At 37.9% G+C, this 22,090-nt stretch overlaps 2 protein-coding genes across 6 annotated transcripts in view; one reads left to right on the forward strand and one right to left on the reverse strand.

The window, feature by feature from the left end:
- Nucleotides 1–22,090, forward strand: part of LOC132784201 (uncharacterized) — a 52,740-nt gene that overhangs the window by 27,521 nt on the left and 3,129 nt on the right. Inside the window, exons 3-5 of the mRNA XM_060789637.1 lie at nt 21,341–21,600; nt 21,657–21,855; nt 21,941–22,047. Coding sequence (XP_060645620.1) covers nt 21,341–21,600; nt 21,657–21,855; nt 21,941–22,047 — 566 coding nt within the window. The remainder of the gene's footprint in view (nt 1–21,340; nt 21,601–21,656; nt 21,856–21,940; nt 22,048–22,090) is intronic.
- On the reverse strand, nt 1,614–19,452 carry LOC132784810 (uncharacterized). Of its 5 annotated transcripts, none has more exons than XM_060790674.1 (8): nt 4,993–5,094; nt 4,291–4,476; nt 4,139–4,226; nt 3,727–4,075; nt 3,385–3,662; nt 3,276–3,320; nt 2,177–2,224; nt 1,614–2,102 (listed from the first exon to the last, which is right to left on the reverse strand). In XM_060790674.1, exons 1-8 carry the CDS (start codon nt 5,077–5,079, stop codon nt 1,939–1,941), a joined length of 1,245 nt encoding a protein of 414 aa, XP_060646657.1. In that variant the 5' UTR covers nt 5,080–5,094; the 3' UTR covers nt 1,614–1,938. The 5 variants fall into 5 exon arrangements, with proteins under 5 accessions (XP_060646657.1, XP_060646659.1, XP_060646658.1 ...); XM_060790676.1 differs by lacking the exons at nt 1,614–2,102; nt 2,177–2,224; nt 4,993–5,094 and adding exons at nt 2,648–3,069; nt 18,985–19,090; nt 19,387–19,452; XM_060790675.1 differs by lacking the exons at nt 1,614–2,102; nt 2,177–2,224; nt 4,993–5,094 and adding exons at nt 2,648–3,069; nt 18,985–19,427.

The raw sequence follows: 22,090 nt of genomic DNA on the forward strand, positions 1-22,090 counted from the left end.
CAGTCGAGCACACTCGTGAAATACCCGCTACCCATTTTGAATTAAAGCAAAATATTACGGTAATAATCTCAAAATATTAAAAATAAAACGGGATTTGAACTCGAGCACCACCGACCGGGTGGTTAAAAATAAAAAAAAGTTTGTACCTCGAGCGGGCTCGAACCCGGGCACCACGACATGCCCGGCTTGCACTCTTCCAATAGAGCTATCGCAGTGCCTCTTGCATACAAAGATACAAATATAGAGGCGAGCATGTATATACGTATACGCATACATACAACACATACATAGAAGGCGTTTTTGCCCATACAAAACTATTTCTTTAATAACTTAAACAATTTTTATCTGATCGCAATCAAATTTTCAGGAATCACAAACAACATTGCTATTATTGTGTATACTAAAATTCGCACGTCTAGCTTTAATATTACTCTTGTTATTATTGATTTGCAAGAGCGGTAGTGGGCGTGGCAAAAATTTGAAACAAACTTGAACTGCGTGCAAACATAACAAATACTGTCGAAAAAAAATTATAGCTCTATCTCTTATAGCCGCTGAGATCTAGGTGTTCATACGGACAGACGGACATGGCTAGATCGTCTCGGCTGTTGACGCTGATCAAGAATATATATACTTTAAAGGGCCGGAGATGCATACATTTCCTGCCGGCACAAAGTTATAATACCCTTCTACCCTATGGGTAGCGGGTATAATGATAGAAATAATATTGAGACGTTAAGAATACTCTATAAAATATTCCCATATAAATAATATGCATAATTCTTCGCTATTTAATTTTTGACAAAATTTAATTAAACCATATAAATATTGACATACAATTTTAAGCAAAATTTTTAATACACTCACCGATCTATGACTGTTGCAGTATGATTCCTACTCATAAGTAAAACAGTTATATATGTTGAAAAAAATAATAAATATGGTGTTTAAACTTTAGGAATATTATACAAAATATTTCCATATTATATGTACGTATACATTTTTTTCTATCCAACCTTTGAAAAATTATATTTGTTTAGGCCATAAATTTTGCAAGAAATATTTCATACATACGAGTATATCACTATATTAAAATTTAAAATATACATACGTACTAGAAGGATTTGGTATTTATGGTTAAAAAATATATTCAATCTTTAAAATTCTATTTTTTTATGATTTATATGATATATAAACAATCGTCGCATTAACTATGAAACTTTTGACATATTTCTTTTACCCATGTAAATATTATCTTGATAATTTAAAGCCGATTCTCCAATAGATTCAAGGATGTAGAAGAGTTGTTATCGATCATATGTTATTCCCATTAAATAAGAAAATTCTAAATAAAATATTCACATGTAAAAAATTTGTAAAAACCTATGCATTGGCCATGAGACTTTTAACTCAAAACCTTTATTCCTTTTAATATTGCCATCAAGTTTGAAATCAGCATTTCACCTATATAAAACAGTAGTCGCTGATAGTAAAATTAAATATGTATACTTACTCAAACATTTCTGTACTTACTCAAGGAATCACAACTAAGTATTCATACCCTTTTAATCCATCACTGACAGGTATAATAAAGACATACTTTGTTAAGTTGACAGCAGAGCAGAACTTTGTAATTTATGAAACTTGGCACAAAATATACGAGTATACGTGGTATTAACATATGTATAAACACGCTATGTTAAGCTAGGCTAAACTGTATCATCTATAAGCGAGTATGCGGGAAAGTCAGTCGACGACTAGCTGTGTTACTTCTTGTATGTGAATTAGGAAAAGGTCAAAGCCAAATGGTCAGCAGCACTCTCTGTGTGGTTGGCTTAATTATAATTGCGGCCAGACAGCAAGCAGTAATGTGAGACAGAGTTAAAAGCAACTCGAGTCGTTGTGTGTGTGTGTCTGTATGTGTGTGTTTGTCAATCACTAAGAGCAGGTCGAGAGTATCTCAGAGATGCTGTTCTCACAGTTCAGATGCTGGAAACAATCGTACAACGATGCCAGATTAGAGAGACTGCAGCAGACATGCGAGGCCCGATGGCAGGCGCTGCCCTCCTTGTAGCTCGGCTCCTCGGGATACACGAGGACGTCTGTAATGAAACAAAGCAATTGATTTACTTTGACATGGACATCCATCATGGCCAGTCAACGTTGGTTGGCTTACCCTGGCGATACGCGGGCGCTGGACGGGGGCGAGAGGAGAGCGCAGAAGCTGCAATTAAAATGCGCCGACTTGTTAACTTTTGTGGCGTGGACAAGTGTGCTGCTCTACAGGTGTGTGTGTGTGTTTGTGATGTGTATGTGTGTGAATGTGTGTGAATATTTGTATCGTATTACAACAAGAACAGTTATTAGCCAGCTATCGGATTGCCTTTAATTGTCTGCAATTGAAATGCATTTTGGCCAAACAATAGAAGACTGCAACAGTTGAAAGCTGGTCAACTGATTGAGTGGGCGTAATTAATATCTAACTATAACTGTAACTGTAATTGTAATTGTAATTGCAATTGATGTGTAATCGTAGACCAAACCAATAACATGTAAAAGCCATTAACCAAGTAACAGCTACGGATTTGTTAAGTTTACCATTTGCCAATTAAACCAGATTTGTTTAGTAATTGAAAGAGAATTGCAGTTAAAAAAGACAAATTTGAAAATTCTTTATTTGTGTTTTGGGTTTTAAGTGTTTTAGACCTAAGCTTAGAGAATAAATTAAATAGGTAGATTTCCTGTATGTAGCGAAAATCCCAAAAATACTTTCACGGCGCACACACAGCCAATCGAAGTAAGCGAAAATCTCGATTATTTATTGGCGTAGGGATGGAGGACCGGTTGAAAAGGATCTCGTTAATGAGGCAATCGCACCATCGCGCACATTGTCCGCACAGGGATTGACGCCCCAAAAGGCGCCGTGACAGCCAAATTCCTCAAAGCAATTATAGTGGATATCACTGTTGCCCTGCGAACAACAGTTGACAATGGCCCAGACACAGCTTGACACCCTCGGTGTGGTTCTTCTCGACGCTGCTGGTGCGGATGTCGTCGGCCTATTTGTGGCTGTCAAATATTAAGCAGCAATAGAGAGAGAGAGAGAGATAGAGAGAAAGAAAGAGAGAGAGAGAGAGAGACACAGAGAGAAAGCGTTTTGGTTAGCAGTTACTCAATGAGACAAAGCAGGGGTTTTTGTTATGCCACAAAATGAATGAATTTCGAATGCAAGTGAATGATCAAGTATGAGAGGAGTTGAAAGGAGCTAAATTTACCTGGACGTCTTTGTGGGCTGGGCTCCCAACTAGGCGGTTGCTCCACTAAAAAGTACATAAAATAATTGAGTTTAATTTGAGTATTGAGTTTAAGAAAATGTCGTCTAACCTGGTGACTCTGGTGGGGACTGGAATCCACCGAAAGGAGGGCGAGTTGTTGGCGTTTGACGATTGCTTGAGCTTGGTCTGGGAGTGTCTGCTGCTGGCCTGGGTTGATTGAATACCGAGAAGTCGGCATTGGCAGGATTCGAGTCATGGAACAAAGAGTTTTCATCGGGTTCGCCTAGACGTGTGCCAATATCGGTGGGCATGCTGGGTTTCGTGGGCTTCGTTTGCCATGGCGGTTGCTTGCCACGATATTTAGGTTTCTTGCCCTCTACCTGACTACTGCAAATGGCAGAGATAAACAATGAAATTCAAGGCATTTTCATAAACAACTTTCTATACTAACTGTTGGTATTGATTTGGTGTCGCAACTGGCAGATAATATGGTGCGGGAGAGGGGGCATATTGATAGGGCTGGACATAGTAGTGGTTTCTGTTGTAGTAGTACACTTGTCGACGCTGACGACTGTGGTACTTCTTGGGATACTTCTGGAGAGTCTCCTGCTTGGAGGGCTCCAACAGCGAGGCGGCCTCAAAGTTATCGGCACCGGAGTCATCGGCATCGTCAACAAAGATTGGTGTCTCGGGCAGCACATCGAAGCGTATCTTCTCTGCGGTGCTGTAATGATGACGCATGCGCTTCAGTTGCTTGTATTTCCTTGTAGGTTTTGCCTTGGTTTCACTCTGGGTGGGATCTGCGCAGGGAATGCACAACTTCAGCAAACATGTTTCAGTTTCACAATGAGTATTTAACTTACCATAATCCTCGTTGACAAAGTCCTCTTTGTACATAACAATGGGATGATCCTCAGTCATCACGCCATTGACGAGCTTCACTCGATGCAACTGCTCAGGGAAATACTTGTTGTATAATCGATGGTGTTAACATAACATATTGCTCTGCACTTACCTCCACGTTATCCACATCCGGAGGAAGCGATGCAATATCAGACTCATTTTCCGACTCCCCCGCAGCTCGACACTCGGTTTGGGACACAAGCAGCAGCAGCAGCGTCAATAGCAGTGCCGGAAGTGCAATGCCACCGATTGTTCGTCTCGTTTCGTTCATATCCTTGAATTGAATTTGTTGTTCTCTCTGCAAACAACGATTCATCATTAGTCAACTTGAAGCTCAATCTCAATTACTTAAATCCAAAAAACCCAACAACAATACGGACTAAGATTCAGACCCATATCCAGAACCCCCCCAAAAAAAAAACAAAAACGAAACCAATTCAACCCAACAACAAGCAATCCGACGTCAAACTTTTCGAGCTGTAAATTTTGTTGCGGTTCTGTTTTGGCTTTTCGCCAGGCTCGAAAGTTTGCGTTTGACTTGAAGGAGTCGAGGTTTATTTTAAATTAGACATCAAGTTTAGTGCAATTTTTCTTTAGGGGGGCCACGCTGCATGTTTTTGTGTGCTGCGGCGAACTTTAGAATTACTTTCACTCTGACATCTGTTTTGTTTTGGGTTTTGCTACGGTTCTGGTAACTAGCCTTGGCTTTGAATGTGGCCAAAGCTAGTTGACACTTTAAATTGCGGCTCACAGCTTTACTGCAATTCACACACACAAAATCTACATTACTTATATAATATTATATTAAGCTCACTTTGATATTGTGTAAGTCACCAAATGTGCTTTCGATCTTTCCGCTTCGGAATGCAATTGTAAACTGAACAATTGCTTGCAAGTACATCTGAATTTAAAGAAAATTCAATGTGCTCAACACTCACACTTAAATATATTCCCAGACTTAAGCCAATGTGTCGTATGAGTATGCCTAATGCTTAAACTCGTACGTCAGAGAAAATGTGTTCTGATAAGGCAACGCTAAGCAAATTAGTTGATGAGGATTCTTGGAGAACCTTTTTTATATTTCCTAAATATATTTTTAAATTTAACTTATGATTGACGAGCAGATTCTACAGAATTTCAATTCTTATCGCACAAAGATTAAATTTGCTCTGACTAAGAAGTCACAGAGGGTTGACTCATACAGACCTTCTGGTTATCGACTAGGCAAATAATTATTTAGAGCACATTTTGCTTATTGACAACATGAGGTAACAATTGAATACATATCAGGAAACATGTGCGAATCTGTTTGATCTGTTGCCAGCAAAATACACATTAAAATGTTATTCACAAAAAAATGATTTGCTATTATTTCCAGAAATTTCCTTAGAAAACCAATAAAAATTTATTTTGTGTTCTCTAGAAAAACTGGTGCAATTTTTATGCTGTTTTTATTTTGGCGTTTGTCCAGACTAAACCGCGGCAAAAAAGCATAAAAAAGGGCGAATGGAAGACGACGACAACCAATTAGTGTTAATAAAGCATTCAATTTCAAGCCGTAATTCAATTTGCGGTAATCCGAGCATCCGAACAATGCGACCAAAGGATGCGCTACATTAATTGACCGCAAAACGGACTAAAGGACTAAGGGGAAGGGCTGTGAGATGAAAGAGATTCTATTTTCAATTTGTTGGCTTTCTTTAAGACTGCAAACTGAAGGGAAAACTTGGTAATTTTTAAACTATTTCTTGTTAATTTAAATCTGAGCAAGAATGCTTAAACGAAATGCTAAACACTTTGTGGGCTGAACGATGGGAAAATACTCTATGTGGTTTATTTTCTTAATTATCGATCAAAATTTCCAAGCACGTATTTATAACATTCTGACGAATAGCAAAAGAGTTGCTTTCCCTTTAAATTGTACTTTGAAAAATTCTATTTTTATATACCCTCTTTTCAATATTCTTTACGTCATGAAAATGTAATCACTTTTGTATTTTTTAGGATTCAAAAATGTAATCCTCTTATTAATAATTATTAGAAAGAGAAAGCAGTTAGATTTATATTAAAATACTGATTTTACATATCCTTTTTTCAATATTTATAAGAGCGAGTAAATTGTAGTTTAAAAAAGAGATTGGATATACCCTCTTTTCCATATTTATTAGCATATGAAAATGTAATCCTTAAACTATGTAATTAAACCATTAGAACTGTTGCCATAAAAATATGCACTTCCTGATAGAAACCAAATAAAATTGATTGCAAAATTGTTTTGCAAATTGTAGTGTGAGTTTTGTTAGCCACAATAACAGGCAATTTACTGTTGGGTGTGTGTGTGGATGGGCTTGGCAAACTCATAACAGTTTATATGGAAGCCCTGAAATGTGAAAGGCAGCTGCTCAAATGCTGCACTTTTGGCCAACGGAAGTTGTTAGTTTGTCATGGGAATTGAGTCAATTTGGCAAGTGAAGCTTTTGTATGACCAAAAAGAAACTGACAAGCTGTAGCAACAGCTGCTGTCGTTCTCTCCAGGCTTTGCCACATAATTTGAGTAAATTAAAAATGTATATACAAATTAAAGCATTGGTGATTACAGCGTAAAAACAAATTATCGCATTACAAATACACTTTGCAATGCGAGCCAATTGGCATAAATATTTAAATTTCAATTTTTACATATGCTCAAATGAAATTTTTTTGCATTTATTCGTGCAATTAATCGAATCGTAATTGCTTTTATTTGGCATACCAAAAATTGATTATATTTTGATTTTTGTTCGGTGCGTTTTCCCGCAGTTTTTCCAATTGTGAATTAATTTATTTTTGATTATAAATTAATTGAATTCGTTGACAGACAGTTAACATATGAAATAAATGCAAAAATAATATCTGCAAATACAAACACAATTTTTTTATTCAAACTGGCAAAGGAGCAACGTTACACGAACGAACGAGTGGAAAAACTATTTATGGAAGAACCTTCGACACAATTGTGGTCAATAGAGTTTTGCAACTTAAGTGATTATTTTACAGGCAGCGGGGGAGTCCACTCAATTGAGTGGCTAAATGGGTGAAAGGAGCTGCTCGACTGCCAAAAGGTGAAACGAAATTTAATAAGCGCACAACAACAAAGTTGCCAACAACGTGGCAGACACATGCTCCCGTCATGTCCTGTTGCATGCAACACGGGCGACGATTAGAAAGTTTTTCCTTTCATTTTTCGTGTCAGCAAAAGTCCTGACGAGGCGAGCAGCAGTTTTCCGTTAATGCAACCATTTAGCTGGCAAACTGTTTTAGATTTCACTAAGAGCAGCTGAGACCGAGTCACAAATGACACAAAATGGAAACGGAGGCTGTCGATGATGAGGCCGAGTGTCCAGTCAGGCGTATCCTGATGACGATGATGACGATAATCGCACACAGTCTGTGTACATAAACGAGCTCGGCCAGCATGGCCAGCAGAAGCATTGTCAACCGGGGTCCGGTCAGTACTTGTGCATCTGGCGGCCTTAAAGGTGACGTTGGCACATTGTTACGGCAGCTCGGTTTGGCTCGGTTCGCGGCTGTCAAACTTCTATTTGTCCAGCTGAGCAAACAGGCAAACAGGAAATGTCGATCAGCAGGCACAAGTAGCGACGACAGAAACGACGTCAGCTGTTAATTGCAATATGGAAATTGCGTAGAAAAAGAAGCAAAGAACGTGCACGCTCTGCTCATCAATGTCGCCAAGAGGAATTCATTTGAAAAAGTGATTAAACGCAAACATACACAGTGGGGCCATGCAGCGCGGTAAGAAAGAAGCAAATTGCTACCAGAGCATTATATTTTTAAATTTGTTTGGCCATTAAGTCTGACGATGCCGTTGCCCAAAATGAAAAGCAAAGTTGCAAAATCTAATAACGTACAGAACAGAGAGCAGAGATTCTGTTGGCCGGTTTAACGTTAAGCTACAAAATGAGCGTGACATGAATTTGAAAGGCGTTTTCCCATATTAAGTGGCTTATGCCTTAATGTGAGGATATGCATGCATATACAATATTCTGCAATATACAATATTCTCTCGTATCCTTGTGTCCTTGTGTTCTTGTGTTGTTTGTTCCGTGTTCTATTCAAGCGTCAAAGTGTCATCCCATCAACTGCTCACGTAGCAGCAAAATCACCAGCAACTCAGCACAACAGCAACAGGAACTGGCAATGTCAATGCAACTGAATGCAAATCCTGTCCCTTATCTCGGCTGCTTGTTGCATCATTGTGCGGCGCATTTGCCCATCATCCGATGACCCATCGGGTAATTAGAAGTTTTTCAGATCGTCCCAATCAATGAGCATGTCAGGCTCACAGAACACTGTAATTAAGATGCCACATTGCTGTTGTTGTTGTTGGTGTTGCATTCTGCATTTGGCTTTTGGCAGTCGGCACTCGGTAGTCCGCATTTTGTATTGCTCCATGACAACGCCTAATGAGATTTGTGCAATGGTGCGTATGCGTAATATGGCCAGCAGATGTAGAGCAAGGCATGCTGTAAAGTTTCCCTAATCTTAATCCACAATAGCACTTTGTTAGTGTATTTCGGCATCGGTTTGTCTGCTTTTTCGTGTTTAAATTATGCACGTTGCCTTTTTTTTTGTGGTTGTTGTTGTTTCAATTGTTGCTTGTGCGATTTTGATCTGACTACGAGGTTGGACCTCAGGCCAAATACTGCCAACTTTTCTTATTATTGTTAAAAATGAATTTTATGTAGCGCACACTCGCACACACACACATACACACAGACACCCTCATACAGAAGCACACTCATAAAAGTTTACTTTGTGCTTGGAAAGTGGGGCAAAAGTAAAACAATACCAAAAACAAATATACATTTGTGTTATGTGCAGGGGGGAGCATTGGACTTCTCTCTCTCTCCCTCGTTCTTTCTGTCTGTGGTGGAATGTGCATAATAATAACAATAGTGGCAACAATGCCGTGGCCGACTATGAGTTTCAATCCAAAGACGGATGATATACACAACTCGGAGCGTTAGCATCGTGATGCTTTGTAGTAATCAACAGATTACCTTGGATATATTTTCTTCGGTTAAAAATAGTGTCGACTTCTATCAGAAAGTTATATTGAAAAATGATATTGCTACACCAGTGGCCAACACATACAAAATATTACTTATAAGTAGAGTTCAACAGTTATAAAATACTACTTATAAATGCAACAAACGAGTTGTCAATTGTAGAATAAATTACTTGAGCTTTAATATCATCAATTAAAATGTTCAAGTCTCTACGATGTAAATTTAAATTAGTTTTCAAATTTGGGAATAATCAACACCAATCAACAGATTGCCTTGGATATACTTTCTTTAGTATAAAATTATTTTCAGATTTAAAAAATACTTACTGAATAAGTACTGTTGACTAATCCTATTACCGCAACAGTGGTCAACAGATACATATAAATTATTATTAATAAACAGTGATTAGCGCATATAAAATACTACTAATAAATTGAGATCAAAAGTTATAAAATACTAGTTATAAATGCTACAAACAAGTTTTGCAATTGCAAAATAAATTACTTCAGCTTCAGAAGTTTTCATTAAAATGTGTAAATTGCGTAATTGCATTAAATTTTTTGCTGGGTTGCCTAACAAATGAATGAAACCAATTATGCAATAAATTAACGAATTATATTTAAAAATTTTGCTATTTTATAGAACTACTTTTTGAACATTATGAATATATTGCATTGCGGCATATTTTTTGGCCTAACAAATGAATGCTACCTACTATTTATTAATGATAAATTATAATTTTATAGGTTGCAACTTATGGACTTATGCACACAATTTATTGATTCAACTTTTAATATTTGGCATATAAATACTTTTTATTGGATTGTCTAACAAACTAATACAACTAATTATGTCATAAACAAATAGCAAATTATATTTTATAATTTTCAATTTTTGGTCTTATGTTCACAATTTATTAAACAACTTTTTACAATATAGTTTGTTGGGTTGTTTAACAAATTAAGGCAACTAATTATGACATAAGCAAGTGGCAAATTACATTGGAATAATTCAACCTTTAAAATAGCATTTTCAAATTAGCTGGAAGCCATAGTTTTGTCATCAAATGAATTCTAATTTGTTGGGCCCTTGAATAATCCCAGAAGGGGGAAGCAATCTAATTAGTTAAAAACTATTTCATGTCTGACTTATTCCTTTTTCCAATGAATTCAACAGTGTCAAATATGAGAAAAGAGTAAAAAGAGGTAAAGCAAGAAGTGGCAGAGTGGTAAGTGCAACAACTGCAACTAGGTCTGTGGCAACTGCTACAAGTGGCTGTTAAAGTGGTGCAGTCGACAAGGAGGAGCTTTGTGACAAGACAGAGTTACCACAAATGCCACTTTGGCCAGGACGGCATCTTCTAATTGCAAAAGTTGTGCCCTACTAGGGCTTGCAAATTATATGCACTCAGCGGGACAGAAACTAGAGAGAAAGTAGCTAGAAAGAGAGAGAGAGAGAGACACGAAGAGGTGCAAAAGATGCAAATGCTCAAAGACCACAATGGGAAAAAAGGGAAAGAGAAAGGCAGACTGAGCTCTTCTCAGCTGCGGGCAGTTTGAAGTGGTTCCACGAGGCAAACACGAAATATTTTATTAGTTTGCATTTGCTTATGGAAATAAGAGAAAAGCAGAGAGCAGAGAGCAGAGAGTAGAGAATTGAGACTGAGATGTCTTTAAGCACGCCCAATTGGCCTAATAGTCGTCATCGTCATCGTCATCGTCATCGCTGTTGTAAGTCGTAAGTAGTTGTTGTTCACGTCGACATGAACTTGGCCAAACAAATGACTGTTTTATTTACTCAGATTTGGCTTTGGCAAGAGCTGATTTTGGTCCAAGTGGAAGCCAGCTTAATGGCCATCAAATGGTCATTTTCATACAGTCGCATTTTGCATTGTGAGCAGCAGGAGCACGAGCCAAATTAATGCCGAAGATGTTTCCTGTGGAGTGAGACCTTAGGAAATCAGAGAGTGAAGAGCAGCAGCAACAGAAGCAGCAGCGGACCACAGAGCAACCGAGCAACCGAGCAACCGCCAAACGAGCGACGCACAATTGACAGCTAAATTGTCTGTCAATTTGTCTCGCTGCCTGAATGCGTTGACTCCACTTTCCTCTGTCCCTTCTCTCCGCTTCTGTTGCGTGAGTGTGCCTTGGTGCTTGTTTAGTTTGCACAAGTTGACAGCTGGTTGTCGAGAGTCCTTGTTGTTGGTGGCTTTGTTGCCTTGCGGTTGTCACTGTGCTGCGTCAATATTAGCGCAACATGAGCGAAAAATTGTTGTTAGAATTGTAATTATTGTCTGTATATCGATATTGTTGTTGCTGTCGCTCTTGCCACACACTCACACACACACACACACAGCATGCATCTGTCAAACTGCGGATCCAATTGGGCGTCTGTCGGCTTTATAGTTGTTGTTGTTGCTTTTGCTGTTCCTTATCTCATTTTTTTCTTTCTTTTTTGCTACAATGTATTTTGCCTTTGTGTGAAGGACAATCAGGCGTGTGCTGGGGAGTCAAATTTGGGCTCAACTAAGGTTAAACCAAAACTCACAAGGCTGAGATCTCACACTGGGGACTCTAATTTAGCTGGTGGCAGGCGCCAGGAATAGCTTCGACGAGTCCTTTTCGTGTCCTTTCGCCTCGTTTCGTTTTCGACTTGACTCGTCTCGTTTGGTTTGGATGCTGCCGCACTCATCTATTTGTGCTGCCTGCTGGGGCACACACACACACACGCACTAATATACACACCACAACACACACACACGCACACGCACATGTGCTTGTGTGTTTATGTTTGCTCAAATGCGGCGGCAGTTGCCTGAATAATGCAAAGTAGTAGTAGCATCAAATGACAGCAGCAAAAGTGACTTAAAGTTTTAATGAAAATGCCGGGCTCAGACAAATATACACACACTGACACACAGCACACACATACACACACACACGCACAAAGAGTTCTCCCTCGAGTGCCACACACACTGAAGAACACTTACATCAAATATTAAGTGAAGATATAGCATTGGCCCGGAGTGCACATTAAATTTACTCAAAAAAAGACGAAACGCAGCCACTTGTATTGAATTTCATGCGACGTTTGCATTGAAAATTGACTTGTAAAAACCTGCACATAATAATCTAATTTATGGCCCTAATTCAATTGAAGTGTCGAACATGTTGCGCATACGCCCCATTGCACACAAGTTGGTAGTAAAACTTTAGCTGTAATTAAGGCAAAAAATTGTAGAACATCATTCTTCAGACAGAGTAAAAGAACACCATGTCTTTCGGTTTGTGGTCAGCTTTGCCAGCTGAGCTGCATTAGACAACATTGTGTACAAATGAAATGCATTGTCCGGGCTGTCAATATGTCAAGATGCCACAAACTGTGTAAGCCTAACTAATGCTGAGGTCGTAGCTTTAATACGAGTATGACAAAGCCAGTTCTATCTAGAGGCCAACAGGTGGATGACAAGTCATCGAACTAATTTACATTATAATTGAGTTCCATGTATATCATCATTTTGTGTATTTTCAATACATTGAACTGCTCTCAACAATATTTACTCAGCTTTGGCATAACAAAAGTGCCACAAATCGCAATCCCACGCTCTAATTGAAGCACTTGTTTGTCATTCGCGCCACTGTGAAAGCTGCACAGTGTCGCCTGACTAATCCGCTAGATTGTCACCTACAGGTTACAAATTTCACACATTTCACACACTCTCGCGCATTCATTCACATTTCCCCAGTTGCGATGAAAAATAAACGATGCATTCATAAATCAGTTTTGTGGCCAACAAGCATTTATCATCATCGTCATCGTCATCGTCAACACGAGTGCAGTTTGCATTTTGAGTTCAATTGTTTGCAGCACGAAGTCAATAAATCAAAAAGGTGGCTGATGATTGACACGCCTTTTTTAGAGGGAAAGAGGCGTGACTCGATTCGACTGTTTGAATGCCTGACTACGCGCAATGTCGCCAAATGCGGTCAATTAGTGAAACAAAAGGGGCTCCAACGTGAACTAATTAAAACACGCTGAGCAAACACTCCCCCGGCTTGTCACATAAAATAAACTAACAGCGAGTCTGACTCAGAGTGTGCGAGGTGTAGGAGGTGTAGGAGGCGTAGAAGGAAGTAGCACAAAGAGAGGGAGCAACTAATAGGGAAAGTGGAATAAGCACGTGCGACTAGGATTTGTGAGGCGTCGTCACATTCGTACGCTCATTTAGTTTGCTGATTGATGAGAATTAGCAGAGAATGCCTGACTGATAAGAGGGGAGAAGAGGCAGAGGTTGCCCCTGAAAAGGGGTTGTGGGTCACACACACGCCCTTGGCATACACAAATACAAAAGCTAAACGAAATATTGCGCATACGCTCAGTGGGCTGATTAATACTTGTAATAAAAGGCAAGCAGGTGAAAGCGTTGACTTCAGCCAAAAGAAATAAGAATGAAGGATTTACGTTAATAATATGCACAAAGCTGATGATGACAAAAGATGATGTGTGTGTTATTCATCAAGCAGACGCCGTCGACTTTCTTATGCCATATGCTGTTGATCAAACATTACCTCATGCCTTATGATCTCATACATAGTAGCATTGGCTACATTCAAATTGCTTAAGCTCCAAGTAATTTCCGTGCCATTGTGCAATGGCCGTGACCAAAATAAATACACTGCTTAGCTGTTGAGATCCCCAAATCGCATTGACTAGAATTTTTAGCAGATGTATCTGTTACACTCGTGTGAGTACCAGACCACATTATATGGGTGGGGGAGAGTTGGTTGTACTATAATTGAACTCAATTTGCGCTCACAATACTTTAATTTTAATTGGACGATAGCCAGCTTAATTGCACACACTCAATTTGTGGCTGCCACATGTGCACTAATGCGCTGCAATTAAGTAGTTTTCCCATTTCGCCATTTCCCTTATGCCACCCAAACAATCGATTAGAAGTGACACGCCGAAAGCATCGATTATGCTCGTAAAATGGCATTTTAATTAAATGCATGTGAGTCGAGTGCAATCGAGTGTTCGTGACATCAGCTGTGGCATAAGCTAAGAAAGAAGTAGCTCAATTAAATGGAACTCGTTCTCGATTGTTTATGATTGTTTTTATCTGCCGTTTATATATGTGCAATTAAGAAAAATAAGCAAATCTTGTTAATGCTATCATAATTGCTAGGATTTATGGTCAGTCATGGTAATGTAAAGATTATTTCTAGTATACTATAAATATGACGTCAATGAAGTTTCCCACTCTTAGTAAAATGACGAGCCTCTGTTTCTTATTCTGTTATTTCCCATGATATGATCTCAGCACACAAATGATGCATACGCCTTGCGTAAAATTACAAATGCAAAAAGATTCAATCAAGTAAGGTAGCTAACAGACGCGCTGCTGTTAGTTTGTCAATTGATTGCTGTAACCACTGCTATTATTTTGAATTATTGCCAATACATGTCTGCGGTTTAAACACATGTCGGCGGCGGCGTTCTTTGTGAACAATTCCGCCAACGAGAGAGATTATTACGATTGTGTGTTTGTGAGCAGTGAGCAGCAGCTGCTGCATGTGACAATAAATTTCAGCATAAAAAATTCACGGACTGAAAATTCCATTTTGAGGTTTGGCTTAAAATAAACGAAACGAAACAGATATGTAGATATTTATTGGCATGTAGGTAGAGTATGTATTTCTCATGACTGAATGATGAATAAGCCGTAGAAACCCAAATCGTAAATATTTGCCTTCACGACGCGTTTCGCGATGCGTCACTTAACAGTAACAAAAGAGAGAGAGATAGGGAGAGAGTGAGAGAGAGAAACAAAGAAAGAGAAGGAAAGAGATTGTAGAGTACTCGTGCTTAAATAAAAGTGAAAACGTATAAACAATAAAAGCATACGTCAATGTGGAAACTGTAAACAAACAAAATAAAAAACGAAAGAAAAAACGAACGCAGCTCGGCAGATAATTTGGCATAATCTAAAGTCGCGTAGGCCAATAAAAAGCGTTATGTTAATAGCTTGCTTGAACTTGAAGAGGCCGCAGACACACTCTCACACACACATGCACACGCACACGCACACTTAGCTATCAAAATGTACATAAGAGCACTCGACAACAACAATATCAACAACGAAAAAACCGCATACACGTGCAGTGCCTTAATTATTCGTATAACAAAAACCAAACAAATGAAAACAAAACACAAATTTGTACAACGAAAAGTTGGCGCCCGTTTTCGTTGTATCTTTAAGATACATTTGTATATTTATTCGACTCACAGACACGAGTACTTTTTGGATACACTGCAGACATTCAGCTTCAGCTTCAAAATCAGACTAAATGCGAAGACTCAACACTGCTGAAGACACTGGAGACAAGTTGCGTTTGAGGTTTGCGATGTGATGTCGTTGTGTTTGTGAGAATGCTTGATACATTTTTTTGTATTGTATTTGTAGGTTGCGACTGAAAACAATGCTCACTTCTTTTCCATACCCTGCGAGCAAATAGCAAAAAGTGGGGTATATTGAATGTGAATTATCGAAAGAGACTTGGAAATCTCAAAGAAAACAGAAACTCAATAATCAAGAATCGTAGAGTATTTGTGCTGTTGCTTAACTTATATAATTTAAGTCTTAAACTTAAATTGCCAATTCACACATTAGCAGACTTATTGAATGTATATTATCAAGGGACTCTTGAAGAGCTGTCAGAAATAAAATTAAATTTTTTATTCATAGTTCATACAGATTTAATATAACTCTTCAAGTTGGTGCTTACTTCAGCATTAAATGATGAAAACCGACTTGTTATGCAGAGTGAACTGAGACCACTAGCGATTCATAATATATTTATGATTCTGTATAACTCTTACACAACTTTAGATGTCATCTTAAATACGTTCATACTTGAGAAGAGTTTAAAGCTTATACTTAAAAATCACACTTCGGCAGGGTAATTATAAGCAATTTATTAAAAGAGACTCAAAGAACTGTGTGAATTAAATAACATTTAAGAGTTATTGTATATTACAGATTGTATAAACATAACTCTTAGATCATTTTTTTATACTTTGACTTAAAAATATTTGTTCACACTTCAGCAAAGCTATTGGCATTAAATTATCAACAGACACTCGCCGTGCTGCTAAAAGTAAGATAACAATGGAGACAGCAATTCTTGAATTCTGTGAACGTAATTTAAGACCTTAACTTAAAGTAGTTAATTTATACTTGAAAAGCGTTATTAAAAGTAATTTATTTTAAAAGAGACTTGAAGAACAGTGAGAAATAAATCACATTCAAGATTCATTGTATATTACCGATTGTATATACATAACTCTTTGATCATTTCTTCTCTTACTTCAACTTAAAAATCAAGTTCACACTTCAGAAAAGTTATTGAGATTAAATTATCAAAAGAGACTCGCTGCTAAAAATAAGATAACAATAGAGACAGCAGTTCTTGAATTCTGTGAACGTAATTTAAGACCTTAACTTTAAGTTGTTAATTTAAACTTGAGCAGCGTTAATTGCATTTTGCTTCAACAGGGTATCTGCTTGCTTCAGCATCATTTAACCAGTGCACAGTTACTCTTTAATTTTTGTTGTTGGTTTTTTTGTTTGCTGTTTTTTCGCCTCTGTGTGTGTTTTGCCAAATTAGCAACAACCGGTTTACACTGGTTGCCATCGAAGTATGCACTAAGCAAGGGCGCGGAAGTTGCTTATGCGGGGAGAGTGAAGGGCGGGGGGCAAAAGGGCCAGAGCTAAGCAGTGCAGAGCAGCAAAGCGAAAGGTAAACAAAAGCCGCTTCGCTCATTAGTCGACGTTGTCGACGGAGGCAAGCGAATCGCTGAATCGCTGTGAGAATGGAGCACGTTTTGTGTCAAATATTTACAGTACATACTTCATATCGACACAAGCGACTTGAGCTTGGGATTGAGGAGAAGAGTGGAGTGAAGTGAAGCGGCTTTTGGGTGCAGTCAAGTTCGAGTACTCGGCACACTCTTAACAAATTATGCGAGCGACAACAAGGCCGCAAGAGCGCAAAAAAAGATAGAGAGGGAGGAAAGAGAGAGAGAATGAGAGGGAGCAGACTATCAGTGTCAAAATGATAGCATAACAAAAACAATTCACGTACTTAATACACTTGCAAAAGGTGCAAACACAAACAAGTGTTGTGAACAGCTCACTCGACATCGCATATCGTACATCGTATATCGTTAATCGTCTATCGTATATTGCATACTTGCACGTGTGCTCGATTTGCATTTCTGCTGCACCCTTAACTGACTATAATTAAGTATGTATATACTTAGTATTTATAGATATCACAAGTATATGGCAGTAGTACAAGCAATAAGTATTTGGTCTCTCAAACTGGTCCAGATTCGCACATTGACTGTGCGACGAGAAACGAGTTTTACGAGCGACACCAGTTTCCTTGGGTTTTTAATAAAAAACCTTTTATCGATAATGTCATTACCAACTGTGTTTGTCGTCGCTTAAGTTTTTTTTTCCATTGATTGTTTGCTGCCCCTGCAAAATGCGTCTTAATTCACAAATGCACAACTATACCGTTAGACATCGAGGGAACTATTCATTTCAAGAGTGAATCGATGAATATTATTCATCAAAAACTGCCCTAACTCATCTGGGTAAATATTAGATAGCTTTCTGACGTCAAAACTTTCAGAATTTTGCTACTCATGCATATCTTTTGGCTTTACCCAGTTAATGATAAAAACCATGATAAGTCCAAAACCAAAACGAATTCAAATTGCGCAAAGATCGACTGCAAAAATTGTTCAAAGAAGCGTATTATTGTATTTACGCAAATAATGATCTGCATATACTCGAAATTTACGCGAAGAATTTACTTGGTTATTTATTTTTGTTTGTCTGTTCCTCTAAACAAAACATTTGCTTTAATCTTGACATACATTGGAAAATTTTATGTTTATTAAAATGCATTCTTCATTTAATTAGCGCACATTTTCAGACAGATTTAATGAGCAAAAATATTGAAAAATCAATTTAAAAAAAAAACATGTTTTTTAATGCATTTTCTGTATACTTATCTTAGCCGAATTTATTGAAAATTGAGACAGCAATAATTACCAAAAAGTAATTTATTTAACAGCTTTGATGAGTCGAAAGCCAAAATTAATTGAAATTCTTGTATTTTCTCAGAATTAAGATTTACATTCCTTAAACCATTTTTTGGCAGCATTATTTGTCAATGTGACGTCTGTCTGTGACACATTTTGTGAGTAAGCATTTAAAAAACATGTACTTTTTTTGTTGGCTAGCTTTTCTGTCGAAAAGTGAATTCATATGGTCAACATATGGAATATGGCAAAACAAATACGAGTAGATAAAAAAAAGAGGGAAAACTGCATTAAATTATGCAAGTCAGCTGAAATCGTGCGCAACAATTACAAACATGGATCATTTGCAGCTTTTTTTAAATGGAAATATTGTGGCATATTGCCAATATGAAGAAGAGTTCAGATATCGACAGCTGTTGTCGGCGGCCAATGACCAGCAGAAGGTTAAAAAGTTCTAACTTGGTAATGTTGAGTATAATTAAAATAGAAAAAAAAGAGACTGCTCTTGGATAATTTATAATGATGCTATAGCATTTGCCGCTGTGTCAGCGATTTAAACATAGATATTATCTGGTTTCCAGATACAAATCGTGTATGGTAATCGCGATCATAAAACTCACCTTGTTTGGTAACTCCAATGAGAATTTATATAGACGAGAGTATTCTAGTGCGTTCTCTGCTCTTCGATCTCACTCTCTTTTATCGTTCTCTTTAGTTCTCTCTTCGCTGTTGGCAGTGTGTTAAATTTGAAAATATTGTTTAATTAAAAGTTTTTGTGGCAAATGAACTCAATAAAAACGCACGATCGAGTTGCGAATGCGAATGCTTAGCGAATTTTCTGTACACCCGAATGACACTTTACGAGTATTTCCTATATATGTATATATAATGTATAAGTGTATAGCTATATAGTCGCTTATATAAGTTCGTTTTTCCTGATGTTAAGTTCACTTTATGCTGCCGCTGTCTTTGTGCTTCGTTGTCATATTACTCTATACGTATTTTGTTCGTGTTTCGCTCACTTCTGTACGCCGGGCCGTCGTGTTGCTGGCTGTTTGATTTTTTATTAAAGACTGAAAAGATCTCCCATGTGTAGGAATATATAATTATATTTGCGAGCTTAAACACTTTTTGTACAATCGTCAGTGGGAGCGTGAGCGCTCAACTGATTCTCTCGCTCGTTCTCGCTCTCTCTCTCTATCTCTTTATCTTTCTTTTTCGTCTCTTCACAATTGTATTCCTATAAAAATTGATTCTTACTTGACGCGAGGATTCCCAGCATCCAAAGTTCACATTGCTCATTGATTAAATGGTTTTTCTGATCTCGAGACTATTCGAAATTGCATATCACGAGTACTTTGCAATTTTTTAATAGCAACATTCAGACGCCCGCTATATGTAGAAGTTCTTTGTCCCCACGATGACTCACTATAACATTCCCTTTTTAGATTGCACTCTGTACTCATTATGTGCATCCGCACAGCTGCATTGGCCATTATTAAATGCAAACTCATCATCATAGATTATAAAAGAATTATTTGTTTGTCATAAGCTACAAAAATTCCTAGTTTTCAAACACAATTAGCGCGCTCTTCGATTCAGTCTTCAACGTTTGCGTATCTTCCTCGACTAATTTACAGCGTTTTTTATTTTACTCATTTTCGCAGACTTCCCACCAAGGTTACGAAATGGGTAGGTCACGTTTTACGTGAACTTGAATAGATTGCCATTAAACGATGTCATGATGAATGCTAATTATCGCTTACACATTTAATAACACAGATGCTCTAAAGTTTTCCCATTTATTAATACAAAGTATTTGTGGCATGCGAAAAAATAACTGAGCCTCAGGCCACAATCCGACAGCCATTTATAGTACCTCTTTTTTTTTAATTTATTTAATGAAATATTTTTTGTAATTCTTTGACATTCAATCTGCTGGCACTTGAGTTAAAAATGTTTAACTTGAAAACAAATAATATACATTGTTTCATCAATGAAATCTTCAAGTGTGAAGGAATTACTCATAGCTTAAAATACATTAACTCATGTATGTCAAGTGGTGCTGTTTCAGTAGCTCTCTACATTGTATTCTCAATAAACTTGTTTGTCTTCTTTGTTATTTAAAATATACATTTTTAAATTGCCCAGCACTTTAATTAAAAAAAAGCTACAAAAAGAAGAAATAAAATGAAATGAAATGAAATGCAAAAAAGAGTTGCATAAAGAATAGAATACAAAATGGTAAGCTTTTCAACAAAGAAAATGATAAAAAAAAAAAATAAAGTAGTTCATTCGCATTATAAATAAATTGACAACTTGTTTTGCCTTCTGGGCATTTATGCTTGGTTGTAGCTTAAAACAAAATCAAATATAACATCATAAATAAATGTTTATATTCTAGGTTTAAATAAATGAGAGCAACATTTATAGTATTTTTCAAGCCAAAACAATAAACACAAGTATTCAGCATGCATTTAAAATGTAAATGGGTTATATAAATAGTATTTTTAACCATACGAAACTCTTATCAAAGGTCTTTAGAATGATTACACACCAGAAATTAGCCATCAGCTAATGAAAATATCTGTTGGGCCTATTTAGTTTTGTTGCTGCCTGTGGCGCAACGCTTAGAGGTGCGACACCGCATGTTTGATATCGCGGGTTCGAGTCCGCGTATGGTTAGGTCGCGAGAAACGAAAACAATTGATAAAATGCATTTATTTTTAAACGGATTTAAATGCGACTCATTCTAGGCATAATAGTTCGACTCCTCCCATAGACGAACAATTTCCGCATGAATCGCAGATTAAAGTGGGTTAATGCGCGTGTCTACTGACATTTGCATAATGAATGACAGTGTTTCGTGTAATTTCCGTACATATTATTTTAATTGATGCAAACGATAATTGTAATATCTGCCAGTACGAGTACTTAAGTGATTTATTTATTTATATACTTTATTTTTATTTTTAGCCACCACAAATTTTGTGGGCAAATTCACGCAGAGCGTGCGTCGAATCGTGCAGGATGTAAAAGACGAGGGAGCACCCAGTGGCATGACCCGTGATGAGGTAATCGAAACCAATGAACGTCTACGTTCGCTACGCCTGCGCCTCGAGGAGTCCTACGATACGGTGAAAAAGGCGCTGATCAATCTGATGAACAAGTACGGCGACTCGAAGAGCCATCGCAACATATTTCAACGCTATCCCATGCTCAAGCTAATGATAAAGGTGCGTCGCAAACACATGCAACCCAGAACAATACGTAACTCAAACTCAATTTACAGGAAGTCATACGCCTGGAGACTCAGTACTGGACATTGGTGGACATACCGCGCCAGGAGAAACAGGAAACCGTGCCGTCGTATGTCATGCGAGCCTGTTCCATTATGGAGAAGACGCAAAAGTCGGGCGAGGGCGTGAAGACGTCGGCCAAGCTGGCAGACGAGGCAGCAGAGCGCAGGGAGCGCATGGAGCGCTTGGAACGTAAGTCATAAGCAAAAAAGACAGCTGATGCGGTCAGCTGATAGCTAAGAGAATAATTAACCAGCATCCTTTCCCCACAACGCAGACATGACAACGGCACAAATCGAGCACGAGAACACACAGCTGATTAATGATTTGTATCGTTTGCTGAAAAAGTATCTGGGCTTGCGGCATTTGATACGCGTGCTAAAGGTGAGCAGAAAGTAGGAGGCAAAGGCGGGTTAAACAATGGGCT

This window comes from Drosophila nasuta, chromosome 2R, assembly GCF_023558535.2.
Source record: "Drosophila nasuta strain 15112-1781.00 chromosome 2R, ASM2355853v1, whole genome shotgun sequence".
In the NCBI taxonomy this organism is placed as follows: domain Eukaryota; kingdom Metazoa; phylum Arthropoda; class Insecta; order Diptera; family Drosophilidae; genus Drosophila; species Drosophila nasuta.

Bases quoted from the DNA above. Each gene is read 5' to 3' on its own strand.
- LOC132784810 (XM_060790673.1), bottom strand. From the start codon at position 5,079: ATGTACTTGCAAGCAATTGTTCAGTTTACAATTGCATTCCGAAGCGGA. The intron at 4,227-4,290 runs GTAAGTGCAGAG...TTCCCTGAGCAG, and splicing joins CGGATGTGGATAACGTGGAG to TTGCATCGAGTGAAGCTCGT. The intron at 4,076-4,138 runs GTAAGTTAAATA...TTCCCTGCGCAG, and splicing joins CTTTGTCAACGAGGATTATG to ATCCCACCCAGAGTGAAACC.